Consider the following 21,585-nt stretch of genomic DNA (forward strand, 5'->3'; position numbering starts at 1 on the left):
ACCTGAACGGGGCACCCTTCTGGGTCAATCTAGTCAATGGGGCTGCTATGGATGAAAACCCCTCCACAAATCGACGGTAATAGCCCACCAAACCTAGGAAACTACGAATCTCTGTAGCTGATGTGGGTCTAGGCCAATTCTGGACTGCCTCAATCTTCTTAGGATCCACCTGAATACCCTCTGCTGATACAACGTGACCCAAGAAAGCAATTGAACTCAACCAAAACTCGCATTTTGAGAACTTAGCATATAATTGGTTGTCTTTCAAAGTCTAAAGAACGATCCGAAGATGCTGCTCATGCTCCTCTCGACTGTGGGAGTAGATCAAGATATCATCAATAAACACAACCACAAAGGAATCCAAGTAGGGTTTGAACACCCGGTTCATCAAATCCATGAATGCTGCTGGGTCATTTGTCAGCCCAAATGACATCACTAGAAACTCATAATGCCCATACCTAGTCCGAAAAGCTGTCTTAGGAACATCGGATGCCCTAATCCTCAACTGATGGTAGCTAGATCTCAAATCAATCTTTGAAAACACCTTGGCACCCTGAAGCTGATCAAATAAATCATCAATCCTCGGCAATGGATATTTATTCTTGATGGTGACTTTGTTCAACTGTCGATAATCTATACACATCATCATCGATCCATCTTTCTTCTTCACAAACAACACAGGTGAACCCTAGGGCGAGACACTAGGTCTAATGAAGCCCTTATCAAGCAAATCTTGCAACTGCTCCTTCAATTCTTTCAACTCTAGCGGGGCCATGCGATATGGAAGAATGGAAATAGGCTGTGTGCCCGGAGCCAAATCAATGCAGAAATCAATATCCCTATCGGGTGACATCCCTGGCAGGTCTGCAGGAAACACCTCTGGAACTCACGAACAACCAGCACCGAATCTATGGAAGGAACCTCCGCACTAGAATCGCGGACATAAGCCAAATAAGCTAGACACCCCTTCTCGACCATATGCCGAGCTTTCACATAAGAGATAACCCTGCTAGCAGAATGGCCAAGATTTCCTCTCCACTCTAATCGAGGTAACCCCTGCAAGGCTAAGGTCACTGTCTTGGCGTGACAATCTAATATAGCATGATAAGGTGACAGCCAATCCATACCCAGTATGACATCAAAATCAACCATGTCGAGAAGTAGAAGATCTACACGAGTCTCAAGACTCCCAATGGTGACCACACACGAACGATAAACACGATCTACAACAATAGCATCTCCCACTGGTGTGGACACATACACATGATCACTCAAAGAATCACGGGGCATAACCAAATAGGAAGCAAAATAGGATGACACATAGGAGTAAGTAGATCCCGGATCAAATAGAACTGAAACATCTGTACTGAAAACTGAAACAGTACCTGTGATAACAACGTTAGATAACTCAGCCTGAGGCCTGGCTGGGAAATCATAACATCGGGGCTGGGCCCCACCACCCTAAACTACGTCCCTGGGATGACCTCTAGTTGGCTGGTCTCCATCTCTAATGGCCTGACCTCCACCTCTAACAGTCTGGCCTCTACCTCTGGCTGCTTGACCCCTGCCTCTGGCTGGCTGAGCAGGTGGTATAGCAACTGGTGCCGAAACCATGGCACGAGAACTCTGATGCTGTGAGTTGCCCGTTGCCCGAGGGCAAAATCTAGCAATGTGCCTCGGATCACCACAAGTATAACATAACCTTGGCTGTTGTGACTGCTGACCCTGAAACTGACCCTGTCGACCTGAATAACCACCCTGATAACTCTGAAGTGGAGGTGCACTAATAGGAGCTGGCGGTGCACCGTAGGCTAACTGGTCGAAATAATGCATCTGAGGGCCACGACCACCTGAGGCACCGTGGGATGCCTGGAGCGCTGAATGAAACGGTCTGGGAGGATGGCCTCTAGCAAAAGTATTCCTGCCTCTAGATGAGACACCGTTGAACTCACCGGAATGACGAGGCCTCTTGTCATACCCCTGACCTCCCTGAGTAAGAACCATCTCGACTCGTCTGGCGACATTTACAGCCGCCTGAAAAGAAATCTCACTCCCAGTCTCCTTTGCCATCTTCAATCTGATAGGCTGAGCAAGTCCATCAATAAACCTCCTCACCCTCTCTCTCTCGGTGGGAATCAGAAGAATGGCATGACGGGCCAAATCCACAAAATGGGTCTCATACTGAGTAACAGTCATACTGCCCTGCTGGAGACGCACAAACTGACGGCGACACTCCTCTCTCAATGTGATAGGCAGAAACTTCTCTATGAAGAGCTGAGAGAACTAGTCCCAAGTAAGAGCAGGCAACCCAGTTGGTCTGGTCAACAAGTAATCTCTCCACCATTTCTTGGCAGAACCATTCATCTGAAATGCAGCAAAATCGACCCCATTGGTCTCCACTATACCCATGTTCCGTAGAACCTCGTGATAGTTGTCAAGATACTCCTAGGGGTCCTCTAAAGGAGCACCACTGAAGTGAACAGGAAAGAGCTTGGTAAATCTATCCAATCTCCATAAAGCCTCAGAAGACATAGCTGGCCCATCTCCAACCCGCGCCGCAATAACCGGCTGAACTAATCCGATTGGCTGAGCTGCTGGAGCCTGATACTGGGGAGCTATCTGCTCCGGAGCGGGAGTGGTAGGAGTCTGGGCTCCTCCTCCAGCCTGAGAGACTGCTGGTGCCATGGGAAATGCGCCAGTCTGGGCCACACTCTCCATAAGGCCCACCAAACGGACCAAAGCGTCCTGAAGTACTGGGGTAGCAATGAACCTCTCCGGAACCTGAGTTGGTCCGACAGGAACAGTCTCGATTGTAACCTCCTCGTCAAGCTCTATCTGAGGCTCCACTGCTGGGGCTGCTGCTCGGGCCCTAGGCTGAGCCCTTCACCTGCCTCGGCCTCTGGCACGAGCTTGACCTCTGCCCCACGTAGGAGCCGTCACTAGAGGCTCTGGCTGTTGCTCAGCTGAGGAAGCGGTACGTGTTTTCGTTATCTGCGAGAGAATAAGAGTAGAAGAGTTCAATCAGTATTGAGAAAGCAAAATCGCACGACAAGGAAGAATAGAAGTAAAACTTGTTCCTAAACTTCATAGCCTCTGGAAGATAAGCACAGACGTCTCCGTACCGATCCTCCAGTCACTACTAAGCTTGCTCGTGAATCGTGAGACCTAGGCAACCTAGTGCTCTGATACCAACTGTCACGACCCGAAATTTCCCACCGACGGGATCGTGATGGCGCCTAACATTTCACTTGCCAGGCAAGCCAACGTTAGAGAATCATTAAACCATTTCCTTATTTTGATTCAGTAAATATCAATAATTAACTCAAATAAAATATAATAAGTGCGGAATATCATAAAACGGTATTAATTACTACCACCTGGATCTGGAGTCACAATTCACGAACATTCTAGAATTTACTACAAGTAATAGTCTTAAAGAAATACAACTGTCTGAATGAAAGAAAACAGTAGGACATAAAAGATAGACGGGGACTTTAAGGTCTGTGAACGCCGACAGATCTACCTTGAGTCTCCGGATAGCGGACCAATAGCAAATCTCAATCAACCTGAGCCGGTATCAAAATCTGCACAGAAAGTGCAGAGTGCACCATCAGTACAACCGACCCCATGTACTGGTAAGTGTCGAGCCTAACCTCGACGAAGTAGTTACGAGGCTAAGGCAAGGCACCTACAATCAACCTGTACAATTTAACAGTGTATACGCAAATAACAGGAATGAAGAACTAAACAGGAAATATCGGTAGGGGAGACATACTGAGGGGAATACAAGATAAAGAACTACAACAGAATGATCACCGGAGCAGTAAATATACCATGAATCAATAGGAATAGTGAATATAGTAAAGAAAAATGTACGGCATCACCCTTCGTACTTTTACTCTCAATATCACCATAAAATTAATATAAATGGCACGGCATCACCCTTCGTGCTTTTACTCTCATATCATGGCACGACATCACCCTTCGTGCATTAACACTCACAATATGGCACGGCATCACCCTTCGTGCATTAACACTCACACTATGGCACGACATCACCCTTCGTGCATTAATACTCACAATATGGCACGGCATCACCCTTCGTGCATTAGCACTCTCCCTTACCATAATGCAATGCATAAATAACAACGGGGAGATAGAATAACAAGTACAAATCTTACTTCAATATTTGATTCCATAATATCAATCTCAACCTTGAAATAAAAACTCAATTATCACCAGAAAATTTCCGTAAACATGATAAGAACGATAATTTGAACAACACTAGTATAACACGTAGCAATTTGGCATAAGAATGAGACAATATAAGAAAAATAGGAAAACATGGAAAAACAGGTAAATTTGGCGGCGCATAAGTACACGTCACCTCACATATATGCCGCTCACATAAATTTCACTTAACAAATAATCTAAGGTTCCTAATTCCCTCAAGTCAGGGTTAGACACAATACTTACCTCGCTCCGAAGGCCACTTAATTCTCAATCACAACTTTTCCTTTGGAATTCACCTTCAAACCACTCGTATCTATTCAAAAATGACTCAATAATATCAAATATTGCTAAAGGAATCAATTACATTGCATAAATTAAATTTCCCAATTTTTCCTCCAAAAAGTCAAAAAATCGACCTCGGGCCCGCTTGGTCAAAAATCGAGGTTCGAACAAAATCTTTTTACTCATTCACCCCCGAGCCCGAATATGTAATTAGTTTAGAAATCTGACCTCAAATTGAGGTCTAAATTCCCAAATTCCCAAAATTCCTATTTTCTACCCTAACCCCTAATTCTACCATGAAAACTCTAGATTTTAGGTTGAAAATTCAAGAAATGTAATGGGTAATTGAAAGAAAATGGTTTAGAATCACTTACCAACAATTTGGGGAAGGAATGACTCTTGAAGAATCGCCTCTCACCGTTTGGTTTTTGAGAAAAATGAGTTTTTGGCTAAAATCCTGTTTTTGGGTTCTGTTAAGTGTTGGGCGACAATGTTCATCGTGTTCGCGAGAGCACTGTCGCGTTCACGAAGTGTATGGGCTGCCAAGCCTTCGCATTCGCGAGGCAGTGCTCGCATTCGCGTAGGCTACCCTTCCCTGGCCTTCGCGTTCGCGAGACATTGCTCGTGCTCGCGATGAAGAAAAGGCTGACTCCCCCTCCACAGTGCCTAACACTACGCGTTCGCGATGTGCTTGTCGCATTTGCGAAGGCTAACGCCCCCATCGCTTTGCGTTCGCGAAGATGAAGTCCTCAGCTGCCTAGTTTACTCTTCGCGTTCAGACACCAGAATCTGCAGAAAACCAGATTTTTCAAAGTCCAAAGCATCCCGTGGCCTATCCGAAACTCACCCGAGCCCTCGGGGCTCCAAACCAATCATGCACACAAGTCCAAAAATATCATACGGACTTGCTCGCACGATCAAATCGCCAAAATAACACCTAGGACTCTAAATTTAGCACTAATTCAAATGAAATTCTCAAGAACACTTTAAGACTTCTAATTTCTCAACTGGACGTCCGAATCACGTCAAATCAACTCCATTTCTCACCAAATTTCACAGACATGCCTTAAATATCATAATGAACCTGTACCAGGCTCTAGAACTAAAATATGGACCCGATACTAACAATGCCAAGTATCAATCAATTCTTAAAAACAAATAATTTCTAAACTTTTAATTTTCATCAAAAATTCATAACTCAAGCTAGGGACCTCCAAATTCGATTCTGGGCATACGCCCAGGTCCCATAATTCGATACGGACCTACCGGGACCGTCAAAGCACGGATCTGGGCCCGTTTACCAAAAATATTGACCGAAATCAACTAAAATTAACTTTTAAGGCAAAAATTCTTATTTTCATCAGTTTTCAACATAAAAGCTTTTCGGAAACCTGCCAGGACTGTACACGCAAATTGAGGAGGGTAAAAATGAGATTTTTAAGGCTTAAGAGCATAAATTCGAGTTCTAAAATATAAGATGACCTTTTGGGTCATCACATAGACAATTATAAAGTCTGTATAAGGGATTATAACTAACGTACAAAAGAGAAATATTTAAAGCGATCTATATGGTTTGAGCAATTTTTTTATATCGTAACCACTTTTTATACCATGATTAATTCATTTCTTAGATTGGTTTGGATTCAAGGGTGTGGAATCACATGTACTTAATGTCACGATCCAAAACCACGTGACCGGCACCCGACACACTACCCAACCCGAGCGAACCAAACCATGTGATGGACCCAAATCATATGCATGAAAACCAATTTAACTGCGGAAGCTCCTTGAAAATCATATACAACTTCAAGTTAAATGATAAAATATTTTCCAATTCAAAGTCACACATGACGCCTTTCATGATAATAACAATGACAACAACAACAACAACAACCTAGTAAAATCTCACTAATGGGGTCTGGGGAGGGTAGTGTGTACGCAGACCTTACCCCTACCCCGAAGGAGTAGAGAGGCTGTTTTCGAAAGACCCTCGGCTCAAAAAAAAGAAGACAAAAGGCAAAAAAGGGGCAATATTAGTATCACAACAACAATCATATGACAAATAGGAACACCATAAAATCCAGAAGAAAGATGCAAAGCAAAGGGAGACAATATTAGTAAATATTAGTATCACCACAAAAATTATATGAAAAATAGGAACACCATGAAATCTAGAAGAAAGATGCAAAGCAAAAGCGATAGCTAGTAAATAGGGCATGCACTGAAAAATGAAATAGTAAGCCACAACATTGCCACTAGCTATCTTAGCCAAAAACCCTACTGGCTAATAAGACTAAGTAAAATAAATATATTTTCATGTATGTCATGTACAAACCCGTTACTACAACCTTTCACAACTATCTATGGAGCCTCCATACCAAAGAATAGAACCAACGGTTGGAGTAATTCCAATAAAATAAAATAAAGAAGAACATGATAGCAACATAGGGTGTAACATGTCTCACCGTATACCTCAGGAAAAGAGTCGTCCTAGCCCTGACCGCATGTAATGTATCATACATCATGCTGAAACATGTAAAGTAAGCAGGACCCTGGATGGGGGGCCCTAAAGGCTGAGTACACCATATTGGTACTGAATAAGTGTCATAGACTCTCTCTAACTTAAGTTCTTGGGACAAACTTTATAAAAATAATGCACCAATATATTATATAAAAAGATAAGAAATTTTATCGATTCATGATCCTTGTAATTTTAAATAAAAACCAAGTGAAATATAACCCACAATATAAACTTTAAAACATTTACATCAATCCAAGATTTTGGATAAAATCATACAAAATCATTCCATTTGCTTTAAGCCATTGAAATCACTTTCGGCTCCTTAGGCCTAAACATAAGAAAATCATCCTTACCTTTCACTGGGAGTACTATACCATCACCGACATAAGAAGGTCAACTAGGTTATGTACCTAGCGACAAGTATCATATACCCTGCTTGCTCAGGTTGTCTTATCGTAATGCTGTACAAATCGACTAAGCCATGCTAATAATAGCACAAAATAGTACCCTCTCGAGGGAGAGCACTCTGCCGTAGTCTATACAACAAAGTGACAATCTACTCCTACACCGGCACGTGTAGTTTCATGACAACGAATACGATATATCCGAAACCAATCTCGGTAAACACAAGTAACTCCCAAAATATTTGATACTTCAAATTCATAGCATAGTAGCCTCAAAGGATCTATTTTTATCAAATAATAGCATTTATAGAAAATCTAAATCATTTGAAATAAATTTAAATAAATAACCTTTTACATGCTAAAGCCTTTAGCAATTTAACATCAATCTTTAAAAAAATACCACAAGTGTTATTCTGCTCATCAATTTCCAAAAGAAATATTTTCCATGAAAACTTATCTTTAGCACTCAAATATGTATACTCTTGTCAACACGTAAGTTTTGATAAAAACTTATAACATTTACCTTGAGTGTCATTTTGCCAACAAGATTTAAAATAAAATTTTATAATACAGCATGACACTACATATGCAACATAATATTTTAATACATGGAGACATTCGTACTTGTTTGTCCCTACAAGCACGAAAGCACATTTGCAAACAACTTAAGTATTAACTCGAAACATGCTTTTAGAGAAAGTCCCTCAAGAAGAGTAAGTTTTAATCAACTTACCTCGCTTTCACTTTATTAACATTCACAAGCTTTCAATCCTCCTCCATCATTCCAATGTTGATTAAAATGCTCAACATCACCAATAAGTCGATATCTACAATTAGATATCCCAATTACATCAAAATATGACTTAAGATATTGATCAACATCGATATATGGCTCATAAGTTGGCTACAAGCCTCCAACAACTCAAATCGCCAAATAGTTTTACATGCTAGACCATTCAATTTCATTCTTATGTTTTAATACCCATTCGAAGTCATTAATGATACTATATCAATTGTCCATTGCCACCAAGATACTATTCATCGTCTTCCATAATCAACACTTGCAAAATATATAATTCGGGTGATTACTTAGTTGATCACTTCCATCTTTTGCTAACAAATAATTTCATAGGTTCATTGTATTCATAAATTTCATCGCCAAGATTACCATTCATCTTTTCTCTTATTTTCTCAAAAGTACTATTCATGCCATCAACTAGAATTTTATAATCCAATCTTTCAACTATTAAAACATGTAACAAATGCTTCAAATACTTCTAACTACTCATAATAAACGAGTTTGAAGTATTGAAATTACCTCTAGTAGCTCAATCTTGAAAAATCACAACTTTGGTGATTTTAGTGTTCTTGAGGATTTGATGATGAAATCTAGCATTTGGATGCAAGAATGATGTTAGAACTCATGTATATTGAGTAAGAATCAACTCAAAACAATATTAACAACTTACCTTGGTTGATTGGACTTGATTTGAGTCCAAAATTGTCTCTTCACCTCAAGAACCCTAACCCCCAATACACAAAATACTCTCTTCCCCCGATTTTGTATTTATAAGCCCAAAATTCTAGGTTTCGGATGTGGCCCCGGATGCTTCGCATCCCCACTTCACTCCTCTTTGAAGCTCGGATGCGGACCTGGATGATATGGTAGCACTTCACTGCCAGCCTTTCTTTTGGACGCGGCCCCGGATGCTTTGCATCCGCAGACTCCTCTGCCAACCTTTGGTAATTTGGTCATAATCTCTTGTAGAAATGTCCAAATGACAAACGGTTTGAAGCGTTGGAAACTAGACTCGATGATCTTTCATTTAATAGGTTGTCCATCACATAACTCCTATATATATATATAGGATATGATAATAAGTGTACGAGACATATTATACATGATGTGGGGTCTAAGGATAGCCCTAAGTCCAAGTCAAGTTGGAAATTACATGATAGACTAAAAGTTCCAAATGAGTACGCACAAGATTAAACTTTGAACAAGCATATCTACATATATATAAATATATATGTAGATATGCTTGTTCAAAGTTTAATCTTGTGCGTACTCATTTGGAACTTTTAGTCTATCATGTAATTTCCAACTTGACTTGGACTTAGGGCTATCCTTAGACCCCACATCATGTATAATATGTCTCGTACACTTATTATCATATCCAATTGATATCCATCATATTAATAGTCCTCGTCTTCACACAAAATAATATAATTAGCGCACATCAACTTTCTTAATAGCGCTTAAGTACTTCGAAATTTTTCGGGGTGCTACACTTAAAACACTATAATAACGAATAAAATGCGTGTTATACTATTATTATATCAATCAATATTATTAAAAATTAAAGTTGCTTGTTTTCTCATGATATAATGGTGTGAATTTTTGTTTACACCATTCAATACATAGAACTTAAACACACGGTATATTAGCTTTGAACAATTATTATAATTAGGTCAATGTTCATATGCCCTTTTGACATTGTGAAGCAACGAACCGGAGATGATACTTTGGTATGATCTCTAGAGTCATCTTCTTAGTTGCCACTGAAAAAAGGCAATACTCTTAAAGTCCCTAACCCTACACGTATAGTGAATTCGTGATTAATGAAATTTTTTGGACCACAAGAAAGCTGAATCCAAGACATCAACCAACTATCATTCTCTTTAGTTGGAAATTGCTTTAGAGTTTTTTATCGTGTAAAATTGATTCCCCTATCAAAGTCTAGACATTGGAAACTGAAGCATCACAAAACAAAGTGAAAAAAAAAACCTTTTGGGAGAATTTACTCTAAGAAAAATATTCCCTTATTTCTTGTCGACAAAAATGGGTATCAAGAATTTGTATTTCCCATTAACTTGAGCAATGACATTACTGAGCAATGAAAATATAAAGTTTCAATTCTTGAAAGGTGAATATAAAAATAAAGAAAGAAGAATTGGATAATCCCATTAAAAAACTCTTCTATCTTCCATATGCATTTTCCACTTACCGTCCCATAGCCACCCTCAAAAATATACGTAACAAATAAAAACGAAGAAAAGAATCACAAGTTCTTGATATATAGGCAATCTGCATTACCAAAATGTCATAATTTAAACTGCAGTATCACAAATTCAACTTCTAGTAGTGATACTATTTTCCAGCTAATTAACTTTCTTAACTCTTTATGTAAAAGAAAACTTAAAATAGAAAAATACTTTAATTTGTTAATTAAAGCTTAAACGATATGAAGATATATAACAATATGCAAGGTGCGCTCTATGTATCTGATAATGCACCAGATTCCAGATAGAACTCCTTGAACCGTACTTACTGAATATTTCACAATTGCCTAAGTCTTTAACTCTGAGCGGCTAATTAGTGAAAATCTTCGCCAACAAGTTCATCTGAAAACCTTTCCGCGCCTCTTAATTTTAAAATATATCTTGTGCTTTAATATTTAATTTGGTGATATCGAATAATTTGCGTGATTCTAATATTGTATTTTCATGTGTGATTTTCTAATTACATGCCTTTGGGGACCATGTAAATTAAACTGGCCGTTGAATGCAAAGGCAAATGGAGCTTAATTTTGCGTTATGGGTTCAGCTGGACTTGATATATTTGATACGGTATATATATATAAAAAATCATAAGAGTCATAATTTAAAAAGAACAATAAATTCATCTATTAATAGTTTGTTAATGAGAATCATATCCTTGCAGGTTCTTGCTCCTTCGCTTAGCATATATGTATTGCAATGACCATTCACAGTTGTAAAATTTTTTAAGAGTTTATAAGAGAATATTAACCTAGAGCTACAATTGGATAAGTCTTCATCTTCAATTATATGAGTAGAAGCAACAATCATATGAAATTTCTATCTTTTTTGCCTCTTTTGATTGGTAGCACATGAGAAGAAGACTTATGGTTTACTAAAAGATATCTCATTATCTGTCAGTAAAACTCTAGGATGCTAGAAGTATGTTCATAAATTTTTGAACAAATTATGCAAAATACCCATTGAACTTAAAATAATTACCTTTTCCTGCTCATTTGAAAACTATTTACGATATATACTTACCAAATTAAAACTAATTATCCCTAACCCATCCACTCATTACCCATTTGTCTTAGCTTGGTTTGATTTAGCTTGACTTGATTTAGTAGCTTAGTTTGACTTCATTTTAGTTGGCTTTGACCAAATATTTAAAGAAAAAATGGGTAGAGGGCAAACCATTTGGGCAGGGGCGGGTAAATAGTTTCCTTTGCCCGGATATTTGCCAAAGATCCCTTAATTTTTTCACATAATATCTCTTCTAGCAATATTTTTGTGAAACATTAACATAAAATTGTGCTTGCAATGATTTTAAGGACTAAAACTTCTTATAATTGAGTTGTTGGTTAATTTGCAAATATCCTTCAAGTTAAGCTTGCCACCTAATTATTCCTTTTGAACTTTTAATGTTTTACACAAAATTAATTGCGTTTTTACAATAATTCTTTTTTCTTGTGTATATTTTCAATTGATATAGTATTAACGTGCAACGCACATTAGTAGAAACTAATAATAACTTATAAGGTTGAACTCCATAAATTTAAATTTCGGGTATGTATCTTATTGATTAACATCTACCACCAATAAATTAGAGAATATATAGCTAAATATGGACGTTTATGACCTTACACACATCTAAATGCCTTCCAAACAGTTAGTTCGAAGGGGAACTGCGAAAAAGATAGGAGAAGAGCACCACAACAACTTCTCAACTTCGTTATCGCACTATCACTTCAAGCTTTCCTCTTAAAACTCAAACTGATATTTTCAACTATTAATTGTTGGATCATAATCTCTTAGAGAGGCTTCATTAAGAATTAATTAGTGGCACAATATGGGGTATAAGTGATGAAAGCTCCGACCTGCCTCCCCCATACGTGCTGCCACCAAGCCGTATAGAACGAGCTGCCTTGGGGGCGAACCCCAAGGGCCTGCCTAGATGTCTCGAAGGAGTGTCAAAGGTATTCACACGAGTTTGGGAACTCGTATGGGCTGTGCAACGCCTTAAGGCCTACGTTGGGCATCAAAAGGGCAGTGGAGGCTGCTAGAGTGGAACGGCCAGCCCCGCGGGCTGCCGAATGTTGGAAAGAGACCTCCATGCCGATTGGATACTTGACGCACCTGTCATAGGGGCATCATGTGTCGACTTGTGAGCATGGCTTTGGTTCAACCATGCAAGCAAGGGTCCGTTGGCCTAAAGGTGCAGGTGTGGGCGACACTGCACTACTTCGGAATGGAAGCGTGCTGCAAGAGGGCTATGTATGGGCATGGCACGAAAGAGGCGCATGACAATGGCCAAGGGCTAAAGGTTGCCTTACTCGGGCGAGGCACGAGCTAGTCGCGGATGCACTAGGCGAGTGTCAAGCTTGAGGATTGGGCTGTGCACGCGGGAGCGATGCTCAGTCTTGGGCTAAGGACAAGGCATGTCCTAAGCCAATCCCCCAGGGCGCGCATGGATTGTGATCCTAAGATGAAGCGCCACGACATGTCTAGGGCCAAGGGCCTAGGCATCTTACGGGCGGCACAAGTTGGGGCGAGCCTACGGGCGAGCCCCACTAACATGCACACGATCGTGCTTGGGAAATCTTGGGACAGGAAGAAGGCTGGCCCGCGGCGAGGGGAGTCCGCGGGCGCCGCACAGGCGAGCAGGTGCCGCTACCCAATGTAAGGATTTGGGCTCGTGACACTTGGTATCAGAGCTGATTAAGGCCATACTATGCCATGGCACAATGTCAAGGCAAAGGGTGGATATGGCGAGTGCATTTTGGATGTCAGTGCCGAGATCACATCAAAGCAGAGATTGATGTTCATATGCCACCAAAGATCGAGAACCCGATACTGATGGTCGACGAAAGAAATGGGTGATTCCATTGTCTTTCGTGAGTCTAAGGTGCTACTAAATGAGGTGATATGCCGATGAGTCGGATGGCCAAGAGAATGCCATGTTTTCCAGGTCATGCAACCATATTATGAAGAGTGGGAGCCATGGACTATAAATTTGAGGCATGATCATAGCGGAGATCTTTCCAAGGATGCGTGCAACGCATCATGTTGAGTGTCTTTCCTTTGACTTTGGGTTGCCTGAGGGCATTGCCAAGGTGAGGAATCGGATTCGAGGGTATAGCGAAGCTTCGAAATGGGGCGAGTTTCCAAGTTAGAAGGTGTCATCATTCTGGAAAGGGGTATGTCGAATGATCGGGGACCGAGAGTGTCCAAGTGCGAGGCACACCGAACCGGGAAGCCGTGCTAGCAGGACAAAGAGAGTACCTGTCTATAGGGTGAGTATTGAACTACTACCGGGAGCATTGGCTACTTGCTGAGGAAGTGACAACTGGAAAACAAAGAGCTTTGTTCGGAAAGGCGGCGATGCTATGACTTTGGGAATGTAGTACTCACCAAAGGTCGTCCCAAGTGCTGGCCGAATGCCAAGTGGGACGACAGTGCTAAGATGTATCCTCCACATTGAGTGTGGGAGGATCCCGCCTATGCAAGAGGCATAAGGGCGAAGTCGTGGGTCTGGAAGCGAACACATCTTCAAGGTAGTGAAGGCAATTGAAGGCTACGGGAGCGGAATGCTACGTGAGCTATGCCAAGAGGGCGTCTTAATGCTACGGGAGTGAAAGGCTACGGGAGCTATGCCAAAGAGGGCATCTTAAGGTTACGGGAGCGAAAGGCTACGGGAGCGACGTCAAAAGAGCACATGATGTGCTAACCTGTGAAGGAAAGCTTTAGACAGATATGAAGGCCGTGAGGGTCATGGTGTGAGTTGACTAGTGTGGGTCAATCACAAAGTTAGACACCAGAGGGTGCAAGTGCGGAGGCACTTTCCAAGTGAACACCGAATGGAGGTGAAGTGCAGAGGCACGCTTGGAAGATACTTGGGGGAGAAGTGCATGGGGCACGACTCCTTTTGAGAAAGGACTTCGAGGAAGTCCAACCCACAGGACAAAGGGAGCTTGAATGGGCATACCTGAGGGGGCAGACTCCGGGATGTCTTAAGCCATGATGTGTCATCGGGGACGATGACATTATGAGTGTGGGAGGATGTCACAACTCGCATTTTGGAGTTGTGATTTCGGCCAAGAACTGGTGAGAAAAGAGCCTTCTGATGGTCTGACGTAGAGTAGTCTACTCGGGCAACTTGGGCTTTTTAATTTTAAGCATATATAAGGGGGGTATAGGTGATGAAAGCTCCGACCTGCCTCCCCCATGCGTGCTGCCACCGAGCCGCATAGAACGAGCTGCCTTGGGGGCGAACCCCAAGGGCCTGCCTAGATGTCTCAAAGGAGTGTCAAAGGTATCCACACAAGTTTGGGAACTCGTATGGACGGCGCGACGCCTTCGGGCCAACGTTGGGCATCAAAAGGGCAGTGGAGGCTGCTAGTGTGGAACGGCCAGTCCCGCGGGCTGCCGAATGTTGGAAAGAGACCTCCTTGCCGATTGGATACTTGACGCACCTGTCATGGGGGCATCATGTGTCGACTTGTGAGCATGGCTTTGGTTCAACCATGCAAGCAAGGGTCCGTTGGCTTAAAGGTGCAGGTGTGGGCGACACTGTACTACTTCGAAATGGAAGCGTGCTGCAAGAGGGCTATGCATGGGTATGGCACGAAAGAGGCGTATGACAATGGCCAAGGGCTAAAGGTTGCCTTACTCGGGCGAGGCACGGGCTAGTCGCGGATGCACTAGGCAAGTGTCAAGCTTGAGGATTGGGCTGTGCACGCGGGAGCGATGCTCAGTCTTGGGCTAAGGACAAGGAATGTCCTAGGCCAATCCCCCAGGGCGCGCATGGATTGTGATCCTAAGATGAAGCGCCACGACATGTCTAGGGCCAAGGGCCTAGGCATCTTACGGGCGGCACAAGTTGGGGCGAGCCTACGGGCGTGCCCCACCGACAGGCACATGATCGTGCTTGGAAAATCCTGGAACAGGAAGAAGGCTGGCCCGCGGTGAGGGGAGTTATCGCACTATCACTTCAAGCTTTCCTCTTAAAACTCAAACTGATATTTTCAACTATTAATTGTTGGATCATAATCTCTTAGAGAGGCTTCATTAAGAATTAATTAGTGGCACAATACGTACACATCATTACCTATATATGGCATTATGTTCTTAAAATAATGAGTTTAACCCAATTAAACAATGCCTTGATTTACTAAAAATGCTACTTAGCAGCCAAGTGACCGCGTATCCATCCGATGAGTCATTAGGGCATCTTCTTTACTGATTCTATTGCACTGATCAAAACACTAATGAGCTCTACATTTTAATAGACATCATAATATCAACCAAAACACAAGTGTAGGTTACGTATTAAAAAGAATTCTATTATCAATCAAAAGGCAGATGTTATTTGTACACCATGCCCCTTTATAATTTTAAAATTAAGAAAATGACCTTTCATATTTTTTATGTGTAAAAGACAGATTTTTTATGTGTAAAAGTAAATCTTCCATTTGTACAAAAGATGTAAAGTCATAAAACTAAAAATAAGTTTGTAAAGAGCCATAAAACCTGCACAGCTGTTCAAGATGATGTATGCAGAGTATGTCTATAGCATTTGGATAGAAAGAAACATGAGAATCTTTGAGAAGGTGTGTAGAGCTAGTGAGTAATTAGCAAGAGATATTGCTTGTGTTTGTAGTATGCGAGCTCCAGTTAGAATTAGACCGGAAGTATATATGTTTAGATTCTAGTAGAGCTCTTTATGATCATGTAGAAGTGGATGAATTCGCGGATAGCTAACTGTGTTAGTTAGCTACGGTTTGTACAGTTTCTTTGGTGATAAGTAAAAATATTTAGTTACCAAAATAAAGAGCTACAAAATTAATTGACTCAACATGATATATAATATAATTAAGTTGTAAAAGAAAATCTAAAGTCACTCGAAATGTACTTAAAATATACGTCTTGAAAGCCCTCCCTAAAGAAAGAAAAGTAACTTTTGGGTAATGAACACAAAGTTGAATCATCACCCATGAAATTTACTCTAATATTACATATCTATACGGGCTTTCTAACAGGGAAAATTTTGGGGCAGTCGACGTTAACTCTAATCTATAAATTAATAAATGCTTGTACATTACTTTGATCAATAGAAATCTTGAGTTTCATTATATATATATATATATATATATATATATATATATATTTTCACATTCACTTTCAGGAATGAGTATGCATGCTGTAAAATCGCGTAAGGGGTAAGTATAAAATTCTGTTTCTTAACAGTTGCCTTTGAAGGGGAACTGCGAAAAGGAGAGGAGAAAACTGAAGACCAACAACTTTTCAGCTTTCATAATATCACTGTCAATCAAACTTTTTCCTCTTAAAATCCAAACTGATATCTTCAGATAATCGCTGGATCGCAATCTTTTACAAAAGCATAGGTATTAATTAGTGCCATAATACACATCATTACCTATATATGGCATTATTTACTTAAACTAATGAGTTAGAGCCAATTAACAATGCCCTAAATTACTTGAAATGCTACTTGACTGCGAAGGTTGACCACGTGTCCATCCTATGACTCATTAGCGCATCCCTTTTCATTTATTCTAATGCGCCATTATCCCTAATCGGAATCCCCAGAAGCTTCGATTTCCTCTGCTTAAAATATTAAGGCTAGAGCTATTAGTACTTAATTATGTTTAAAGTATACGGCCGAGGCTTACGCACATCAACATTTGTTACATAAACATTGGTCAATAAGCCATTTTCAAGGGGACATGCCAACAACCAAGCACTAAGTTCAAAATTTTCACGGCTTATAAATCCGAGGTCATTATTCCATGATTAAGAGTTTAATTTTCATGAGGTCACGAAGAATTTTTTTCACAATCCGGTGAAAAAATAACTATAAATAATAATCTACAACAAGTGTGATTAGTAACCAGAAAACTAAAACAAATTACTTATTACAACATGTTAAAATACATATTTTTTACACTATCATACGTTAAATCTCCTGATTAAGCATGCGTTTAAATTCTGTTACGGAATTGCTAGTGCTAAATCTAAATATTTGTTAAGGAATATTTGTCTTTTCCTTTGTTGGTAATAAGATTTCCAAGGCACACTTGGTTTATAGTAATTGGTTAAGGATCAAGTCGGGTGCAACATAGGATAACACATGGCAGATATTATGAGGTGGGAAGGAATGATTTCGTAATAAAGAAGCAGAAACTGAGTTACTTTAACGTTAGTGAGATCAGATTAATGCATTAAAAAGGACGTTAAATTGACAAGGTGATGAGGGGTATATATATGGTAGACTAGCCTGTGACAAACTGTGTCATACAAAAAGGAGACAACATATTTACTTAGTAATCAAGAAGATTTAGTGAAAGGTACTCAGCAATTATATTCATTAAACAAACAATGGTTGGAATCATGGGTTGGGGAGCTAACTCTGATCAACAAGGATGGAGGAAAGGACCTTGGACTCCTGAAGAGGATAAGCTGCTCTCTGAGTACGTTAATTTGCATGGTGAGGGAAGATGGAGTTCTGTATCTCGTTGTGCAGGTATGGATTAAGCATAAATTACTGAGGTGTACGAAGAAATTAATGATGCTTCTTTATCTTTTGAGATGTTTTTTCTAGCAAAATGTTTTTCTTCTAGATTTTACCTCGGGCTATGTAGAGACAAATTTAGAGCGCCCGGAGCAAGTTCAATTGAACTTATTATTTTCAGTACATAGGCCAATGGTATATATATGTGAAAACCCTTGCAAAGTTGAATATAATATCAAGTTTTGAAAGAACTCCGGATCGGAATCTTGAATCTATTTAGTATAAATATTGAATCCGTCTCAGAATTTAGGATTTGGTTTTAAGTTTTCCAATATTTATTTTGAAAATTTGGTTGTTGTCGAAGCAGGATTGAATAGGAACGGGAAGAGTTGCAGGCTAAGGTGGGTGAACTACTTGAGGCCTGGACTTAAAAGAGGTCACATAACACCTCAGGAGGAAGGCATTATTATTGAATTGCATGCCTTGTGGGGCAACAAGTAAATTCTTCTCTCTTAATATTTAGGTCCTTTCTTCTGCCTCTTTTGATTATTTACTTTGCTATTCTAATGTGTAGATGGTCAACTATAGCACGTTACTTGCCTGGAAGGACAGACAATGAAATAAAAAACTACTGGAGGACACATTTCAAAAAGAAAGAAAAGGCTTCAAAACAAGGCAAGAAAAAAAATCTAAGGCAGAGAAACCAACAGCAACAAAATTGCACCAACGCTAATAACAAGTTTTCACCTAAAGCAGAAGAAGCGATCATGCAAAAGAACGATGAAAAAAATGATAACGAATACCAAGACATGGTCGCGTTCACTAATTATCATCAGAGAATGGATCAAGATCGGGTTATGGACTTGCCACCAGTAGTGACGACTTCTTCAGACATATCGTATGCATGGACGGACACTATTCCGATGGATGGATTATGGGGAGGATTATGGAACTTAGATGTAGATGACAAGTGCAAGGTGGCCATCCAAAATCAACCTACTACTGCTAATTATTCTTACACAACTGATTATGCAGTTAACTTATATAATGGAGGTTTTATTTTCTGAGAAATTAAATACTGGTGCTAATGGAATTAGCTGGTTAGATTTTGTTTTCTTCTACTATGTCATTTGAAGAAGGAAAACAAAAATCGGGTTGCCGTACAAGAATTAATAGTCTGTATGATGATGATTTGTACTTAACGTGATTATTTTGATGAATATCCAAAATAAAGATGGATATGGTTTAATTACAAAAATTGATGATGCTTCTCTCTTAATTCTCTGTGGTCCAAGTCCAATACTTAAATGTCGGTGAATGAACCAATGAATTAAAATACTGACGAATCCAGGCGTTGATAACTGGGAAATGAAAAGAAAAATAGAGAAATTCCACTCATGTTTAGTTCAAAGTAAGTGGCCATTATTGTGATGAAACCATTACAGAGAATCATAGGGGAATCGTTTCTCTTTGTATAGATTTACAATGTCCATAAGCATTAATTATATACCAAACGATATAGTATATAACTGTGTTACTTCATTCATTTGGATATAGGGGAGGTAAGACATAACAACTCTTTTTTCTTCGAGTATTTTTACCTTTTATATGTCTTCCTCAAGATTATTTGGTTTTCTAGATTTCACTTAGACTTTTTACTCTTTTTTGTTTGTTTGTTATAGCAGTTTTGTGCAATAGAAACCAGTACAAGCACCAAGGATTTTTATTTGAAGAAGAACACAACATATGTACTCCCTCCGTTCGCTTTTACTTGTCCAGTATTCTCAAAAATAGATTTTCACTTTTACTTGTCACTTTTAGCATATTAAGAGAAGACAATTTCTTTTTTCATGTTATACCCACAATATTAATTACTCATTTCAAATCATGTTCTCAAATCCATTAAAAATATGCATCAATTAATATATGTATTAAGGTAAATTATGCACTTCATTTATTATTTCTTAAGGGGTGTGCAAAGTCTATAGTGAACAAGTAATGAACGGAGGGAGTACATGGTTGATATGAAAATTAAATGGAGACTCAGGTCCTGAGCTCTCGAGATTATAATCTGAGTGCCATTTGGTTAATTTGGAGATGAGAGATCATATGTTTTTTCCTAATTTATGATGACTAATCAAAATCTTTTTAACAGAAAAAATGGCATCACTTTCCTAAAAAGCTCATCAATCAAGTCAGAAAACAAAGATGACTGAATATATATCTAAAAACAGACGATTTGGAACTTACAACATTTTATATGCTCAACCAATTTTGTCGAACTCTAACACAAACAAGACTGAAATTTCGAATCATGAACGACATGATACAGTGTCTGGTGATTTTTCACTTCTAAAAAAAATGAAGCAGTGTCTCAATTGTAGATGGGTCTAGATTTGGTGGATTAGAGTGATTTTGACAATGAGTATATCGTGTACTAATAGCTAACCTTTTTCTCTGTGCTGATTTTGACTAAGTCAATTTTTCATATCAAATCTCATGATGTCATTCGTGGATAAAGTTATAGGTTCATTGAACAGATCATCGATCCGTGGACTGTGAATGAGTACTTATGCTTTTGGTTTATTGGTTACCAGAATGAGCCAAAGTAACAAGCTCAATTAATTTAAAATATTTTATCTGGGACCTCCTATTTAAAAAGTGATTAGAAACATTAAAACGTCCATGCATATGTAATTTATGATTATTGTCCTCAAATTTATGAGCTAGCTGGATTGCCAATCGATTCTTGATAAATTTTATAATTGTGATATTGAATGCTCAATGTGTATTATATCAGTAATTTCTAAGTGGTCCGAAATGCAGTATTTTAAGGACTAAAATCACCATCTTCTAAAAAGAATAGTTCAAAATCTGAGGTCAACACATTTAGTTATTTTGTATAAATTTAAACATTAATTTTTAATTTTTTAAATAAAATATAAATATTTAAAAATTATATAAGAAGTATTATAATAAAATATAATATTTTAAAAGTAGTAATGAAAGAAAAACGTGAAATTACTCTAAGCTCCTCTATCATATGACTTGATTGTGATTTGTGAATACAACTCCTATATTTCAAAATCAAATACTTAAATCACTCTAACGAAGATCCTAAATATATAAAATTTACCAATATACTTTAAAATTAAAAATCAAAATCTCCTTTATAATAATAATCTTAAACAAATATCTTATAAGTAAATCTTATCTTCGTAGTATTAATAACTTTGTATACTAAGTAATTCCTAAGGCAACAAACAATTCATTCAGAAGACTGGTGCAATATATATCATACCTGTGTTACAAACATGGCTGTAGAAGAGGCGTTTCTCTGACAAAAGATGAGGAATCAAGATATAAAGATGATGATTTGAGTATATCATTCAAAAGAGACATCAAAAAGAGTTTATTGGCAAGGAGTGAGCACTGAAATCCAAGTTAAATAAAGGGAGATGTTATAAATATATTATATTATGGATTTCTATTTAGTATTCCGTTGTAAATAAGCTTCCTGAAGATACTTATCTATATTGAACTCTGTCGTAAATATGTTTATATATTTAGTA

General features: G+C 39.1%; 1 protein-coding gene across 1 annotated transcript; it reads left to right on the plus strand.

Annotated features, from left to right (window-relative positions):
- Positions 1-17,732: 17,732 nt before the first annotated feature.
- On the plus strand, positions 17,733-19,215 carry LOC107777636 (uncharacterized). Its single transcript, XM_016597704.2, has 3 exons — positions 17,733-18,025; positions 18,381-18,510; positions 18,588-19,215. The coding sequence occupies exons 1-3, from the start codon at positions 17,881-17,883 to the stop codon at positions 19,078-19,080; spliced, it is 768 nt and encodes a 255-aa protein (XP_016453190.1). The 5' UTR covers positions 17,733-17,880; the 3' UTR covers positions 19,081-19,215.
- Positions 19,216-21,585: the final 2,370 nt, after the last annotated feature.

The sequence above is a fragment of the Nicotiana tabacum genome, chromosome 17, assembly GCF_000715075.1.
Source record: "Nicotiana tabacum cultivar K326 chromosome 17, ASM71507v2, whole genome shotgun sequence".
NCBI classification, from domain to species: domain Eukaryota; kingdom Viridiplantae; phylum Streptophyta; class Magnoliopsida; order Solanales; family Solanaceae; genus Nicotiana; species Nicotiana tabacum.